This window comes from Carettochelys insculpta, chromosome 1, assembly GCF_033958435.1.
Source record: "Carettochelys insculpta isolate YL-2023 chromosome 1, ASM3395843v1, whole genome shotgun sequence".
Classification (NCBI taxonomy): domain Eukaryota; kingdom Metazoa; phylum Chordata; order Testudines; family Carettochelyidae; genus Carettochelys; species Carettochelys insculpta.
The window spans coordinates 276435057-276441546 of NC_134137.1; the positions used below are offsets into that span (position 1 = coordinate 276435057).

Below are 6490 nucleotides of genomic sequence, written 5' to 3' on the forward strand. Positions count from 1 at the left end.
GAACAGTGGAGGTGTTGGTAATGTGCTGGACAATATTGACCTTCTGGAGTCCAGCAAATTCTCTTGTCTGGCACTGGTCAGGTCCAGAGGGTGCCAGATTAGAGAAGTTCAACCTGTACACCGTGAAAAGTACATTGTTTTGAATGTACATTTCATACTGTGAGGTGTGCAATCAAAACCATGACTAAACTGTATCTGGAGGGAATGTTTATTTAAATTTTATTTTCATATATGTAGGAAATATTTTCTAGTAGTGTCAAGTAGGTAATTAAGAATAAATGTTAAAGTACAAGATGTGAATGAAGAAAACAAACTATAACACCAGGGGATATGGAGAGTTTATGGACTATCCCAATTTACACTTTTATATTTTTTAAAAAGAGATTTAAACAGAGGCAGATTAAGGGAATCTGTAAAACTTTGAGATCTTGCTTCAGAAGTCATAGGCCATGGCTACATTAGCCTCCTCCTTTTGGAAGGGGCATAGTAATGAGGCACTTCAGCAGATGCTAATGAGTTGCTAACATGAATATGCAGCACCTCATTAGCATAATGGCAGCTGTGCACGTTCTGAAAGTGCTGCTTTCAAAGTGCACACTGCCCATGTAGACAGGGGCTTTAGAAAGGACCCCTCCCCCTCCCCTGGACTTCGAAAGCCCCTTCTTCTCAAAACCAAATGGGAATCAACAAAATGAGAATCACAAAAATTAGGAGCATATTTTCACTTTTCTTATGTCACTGAAGCAAATCATTCAGTGCCCTTGTGGACTCTGACAGGCACCTGGCTTTGCTGATCATTCAGATTAATTTTTAGGTTCTTCTATGATCAATTTGTATTTTTAAAGAATTAAGAAAATGGTTTTACTTTGGGAAAATCACGTATCCCTTTAACAGAGGAGGTCTTTGAGTGCTCTGAGAAATTGCAGGTGAACAGTGTTTACAATAAACACTGAAACAGAAGCCTGATGGAACAGAACAGTGTTTGTGTTACTGAACTGAGACATAATTCTGCCTTTTGAACATGGCTAGACACTAGGAATGGTTTTAGAGAATACAACTCTCATTCAGGATTTTAAACAGCAGCAAAGAGTTCTTCTGGGCATAGGTGCACTCTGTATTTAAAAATCACATCGCTTAAAAAAGTTAGTGTCAGCCCCATGTTGCAAAGGACACATTAGACTATTTGAAATGGAAGAATTATACAAATCTAATTTATTTTCATTTAAGATGTTTGACTGCTTTTTGAACTGGGCAATGACAACAGACAGATTAGCGTCCCATCTGTTTCTAAACAATGTTAGTCCCTAATCTAACACAATGCTGTAGTGCTTGAGCTGCAAAAACTGCAGGAAAAGGTTTTTAAAAAATCACTATTTTCATTTGTTAAATTAAAAACAAATCAAGAAATCAGGGCTATGCTCATGTTTCCTGAGAGCAAAAGCTGTACTTAAAGTTATGGTGAGAGTTGTGTGTTTTCACAGATTTCATGGCCTGAAGGGACCACTATGATCATCTAATCTGACATCTTGCATAAACATCAATGGTAGAATGTCTCCCAGTTCATTCATGCAGCATTCCTATAACTTTTGTCTGAACTTTAGCTTATCTTTTAGAAAGACATCAAGACATGATAGAAAATGGAAACCCTTATGAAAAGTACACAATTCTGATGGATCACTTTAATGATCACCTATCTGTTCATTCCCTCTGAAGCACCTGGCATTGACTGTTATCAGGATCTGTAGTCTGACCTAGTACGGCCATTCTTTTGTTCTAATGTTCCATAGTAATGGTACAAACCAGTATGGCCCCAGTCCTTGGGATGGTTGAGCTGTGCTCAGGGTAGGACCTAAAGGTGGAGGAGTGGCTATGTATTGTCTTTGTGCATCCTCAATTTCTGAGACTTCTTGGGGCTGATTCTGCACCTGCCTGAAGTCAGGGCAGCCGCAGGACTGTTTGCAGTGGTCTGCAAGTCACGCATACTCTGCAAATTAAAAAAACAGGCCACTATTTTGGCAATGCTTTTTAGGATTGCAAAATAATCCCATACAAACATCAAAGCATATTTTTTAAAAAGTGCATACTGACATTGCTACTGCCAGCTTCCAACTCTGCAGCACTATGTGCATATTTCTTCATGTGGGGAATTTTGTTCAGTTATTAAGGCCCAGATCCTCAAAGGTGCCTAGGAAAGTAACTCTTGCTGCTTCAATGGGCCGGAGTATAGACAAACATCTAGCAATGGCAGCACTGCTATTTGGGGGGCTATTCAAGTTTTTTAAGGCAGCTCGTCCTCACCTGAGACGATCAGACCATTTTCCATCAGACCAGAATTACAAACAAAAGAATCATGAACAATTTCACTTAAAAGATATATTGAATTTTTGAAGCCAGTTCTCTTCAGGACTTGATAGAAGAGCTTTCTTTTCAGATTAAGAAAACACAAATTTCCTTTCTTGGAGCTGTTTAATATTGATGTGAGATGATTTGCAACCACAAGAGAGCACTCTTTCCCTTAATGATCTCAGGCTCCCGAGAGCTAGAGACATACCATATCAGTTTTGCATGCTGCTGGGAGTACTGCTACAGTTAGTTTGGAGCAGCAGGAACAATAAAGGCTACAGAGGCATTTTGGATTTCAGTCTGAAAAGCCTTTGGCTAGTTTTTCAGCTGACGGGGGCAGATCTTTGGTTCCTCAGTGGGAGGAGTTGTGCCAAAACTTTGGAGATCTCTGTAAACTTTGGAAATTACCCATCTTTTGGAGACAAACGTATCAAAAGACACTATGGATTACAAATCATGCTCAAAACTTTTCTGTTAGTCTATAAGGTGCCACAGGACCCTTCGTTGCTGTTACAGATCCAGACTAACACGGCTACCCCTCTGATACTTAGCACAACAAAAGTGTTTAGAGCCTGGAAGACTGTTTCTGTTTGGTGTTAACTCTACGGAAGCCCTTTCAAGCTAGAAGAAAAGGAATAAAGGAACCCTCTTATTATCTTTTGAAAGATGAAGATCAGAGGAAATGCTGGGTGGGTTTAATGTATGGAGAGATGATCCTAAAAGTTGCTTCATAAACTACATGGCATCCTACCACTATATAAGATTGGGAAGAGGAGCTGATTTTCAGTCATATGGTGGACTTCATGAATTGTCACTTTTGCCTTTAAATCTGGACATACTTCTCATGCACAAGAACGGAGCAGACTGTGGGGCAGAGGATCCAATACAAATGTTTCCTCCATGCGTGGATTAATGCAAGATTGGGAAGCCAAATTTGAAACTAAAATTGCTCTAGTAAACAATGGATAGTAATAAGGATGGTGGACTACTAAATGGGATGTTATTCTCAGGAGCTATGTCCATGGGTAATAACCATGTGAATCCTCATGGGTTACCACTAAGAAAGCCCTTTGGTGTTCCCTCACATTTCAATCCAACTTATTGGGACCAAGCCCACCAGGGTTATTCAGGTAGATTTTCCTACATACCTTTCTCTGGCTATGTAGGAATCTATGACTGTTCTTTTGAGCCTGCCTTCATTCGAAAGAGAAATGAGAGAGAAAGGCAAAGAGTGCGTTGTGTGAATGAGGGGTACGCACGCCTCCGAGAACATCTTCCTGAGGAGTTTGCAGACAAACGCCTCAGCAAAGTGGAGACCCTAAGAGCTGCAATAAATTACATTAAACAACTTCAAAGTTTGCTGGACTGTCAGCCATTAGGGTCCAGCACTAAGGAAACAATATCTGCTAAGGAGGTGACAGATGCTTCCAGTCCTGATCCAAGAAGGGAATGCAACAGTGATGGAGAGTCTAAAACTTCTTTATCTTCATCTCCATACAGTGAATTTGAGGAGACTTGCATCTAAGAAACATTATCTTCTGAAACAGGTGCCTCCAAGACCAATCAAAGACTCTGCTATGGCATCAAATTCCACACACTTTTCTACAAGTCAATATGTATCTAGGAAAGAGCCAGGGAACATAAAGGTATCTCCAGTCTCTGAGAGGACTTTGTCACTGTTGTTGCTTGCATGTAGCCTAAAGATAGTTTATAAGGATATACAAATTCCTCTCAAATTTCCTCAGTTGTGCTTACTAATTGTGGGTTTGGATTATTAAATCTGAAAGTTTTAATTTTTTTTTAAATCAACATAACTCTTCACCTTTTACACTATTTGGCTGCTTTTTGCATTTCACTCAGTGGGACAATGAAAATAGATTAGGATAATCAGGTTTGGAGTTTTTCCCTAGTCAGGTTAATTTTCTAGTTTCCAGACACTGATACAATGATGCAATGTTTGGTTTGCAAATTTTGTGAGTGTGGAGTCATGGGGGAGAGAGAAGGTGTAAAAATTAGATCTCATATGTTTCAACAACATTTTTAAAAACTCATTACGCTATTTCTATTACTATTAGTTTTGAAAAAACAGTTTAAACAAATAAAATGTACATTTGGGGTTGAACCTATTTGGCAATGTCCTTTTTAACGCAAGCTGATGGTCCATAATTAGAATACTCTGTAGGTCTGAGAATGTGAAGAAACCTTGGGATTTATTTTAAAGAATTACTCTTAGCAAATGACAGACTGAAATTTCCATCCTAACCAATACTAATAAATGTGCTAAACATAGTTCTGTAAAACCTCCATCAGGCAAAGTCATAGTGATAAAATTGTGATGAAAACATCCACCTTTTCCCTTGCAACTTCATTTTTACAAATTTTATTTACAGACAAAATGATATTGATCATGATATCTGTTTGATGGTCAGAGGTAAAATACATGGAAACACATCCCTATAGTGGCCACGTACTAGTGTCCACAGAAAGGCTAAAATATATTAAGCTACAGTCATATGAAAATGTGGGCATTTTTCCTTACATTTAAAGTATTATAATAGTTCTTAAAGCAGACTTTTATAAAATACATACCTCAAGCTCTACACTAGATATTTAATTTGAACTGTTGCTCCAAAGTCAACTGAAATTTTTCTCCAAATCTCTGAGTTCTTTTTTGTTTCATTTTCTACTTTCCAAAGCTCCAATTCAGCAAAGAACTTGTGTGTGTTTCAAGTTATACACATGCTCAAGTGTGCTGAAACAGGAGCCGTAATGTATTCTCTCTTCTTCCTCCAAATGATCTACCCTCATAACTTTAAAATAATACCAAATAACATTTAGCCTCCCTTCCACGCCCAGCAATTCCAAACTTCTACTTTTTGACTTCCCTCTGATTTGGTGGTTTTTCAATCTTTATCTTTTTTCCAGATACCTTGACTGAAATTTTCAAAATATTCATGTGCAAATATAAATGAACATTGGTGCTGGTGAGAGACTTCAAAACATGTTCATGAGTATTCACTGAAATAAAAAAAATGGAATTAACCCTGACTATTTATTTTCACTTTTCATGAATATTAGTGAGTGAGAAATGTTCCCAGAAACTGAATTTTGCAGAACTCAATCTGTTAAGCTTAACAAAAAGAAGGTTAAATGGTTACCAGATTGCAGTCTGTAAGTACCTACAATGGGAACAGAAATATAATAACAGAAGGTTCAGAGCCAACATATAACAAAATCAGATGGCTGGAAGTTGAAATTAGACAAACTGAGACTAGGATTAAGGTGCACATTTTTAATAGCAAAGGTAATTAATCATTGGAACAACTTACTAAGGTTGCTGGGATAGTCTCCATCAGTGAATTTTTTTTCAATTAAAATTGGAAGGTTTTCTAAATTACAGGTAGTCGGTTCTATCAGGGGTAAACTCAGGAAAGTTCTATGATCTGTGTTATACAGGATGTCAGGTTAGATAATTGCAATGGGACTTCTGGCCTTAAGTCTATGACTCTATGACAAATAACAGAAGGTAAATAGTACACTCAGAAATGTGAACATTTGCAATGTAAACCTGTTAAGAGTTCTCTTCATCCAATTCAGGAACAAAAAGACTGATGTGACATATGCATCCATTCAGAACTAACCAACTAACCATCCATTCAGAACTAACCACTCCCATTTCAAAGTGAGTATTTTCCATATTGATTTTAAATAATGAGCTGCTCACTAGCTCTTTAAAGGCCAATATTATTCAGCAAGTAATTTTATACAAGGAAAAGATTTGGAGTAATAATCATCTGCTCATGGACAATTCACAAACTATAAGAAGCTAAATTTGTTGTGTGAGTTATTTGCTATGAATTATTCACTAAGCTGTCATGGTACTAAAAAACACTGGTAAAATGATGATGACTCACAGAGGCCTAGTCACTTGTTTTTTATATACTAGCATTGTTCCTTTAACAGAAAAAAAGGGCTGTTGCCAAGTCACTGACAGTACACCTAGTGCTCCAAGGGCAGTTGTCTCGAGGGATATGGATGATGTTTCGAGAGTTGGAATACTTCTTTTCAGGTGGATATGTTTTCAAGTTTCTCTGGGGGTAGGGAGTAAAGCAATGTGAGAACTGGGTCTGAATTCGAGACTTCCCTG

The 6490-nt window shown here is 37.8% G+C and overlaps 1 protein-coding gene across 1 annotated transcript; it reads left to right on the forward strand.

Annotated features, from left to right (window-relative positions):
- The first annotated feature begins 3304 nt into the window (after positions 1-3304).
- Positions 3305-3868, forward strand: ASCL4 (achaete-scute family bHLH transcription factor 4). The gene has a single exon (XM_074983845.1). It carries the CDS (start codon positions 3305-3307, stop codon positions 3866-3868), a length of 564 nt encoding a protein of 187 aa, XP_074839946.1.
- Positions 3869-6490: the final 2622 nt, after the last annotated feature.

Coding starts and splice junctions, on each gene's coding strand:
- ASCL4 (XM_074983845.1), top strand. CDS start 3,305: ATGGATAGTAATAAGGATGGTGGACTACTAAATGGGATGTTATTCTCA.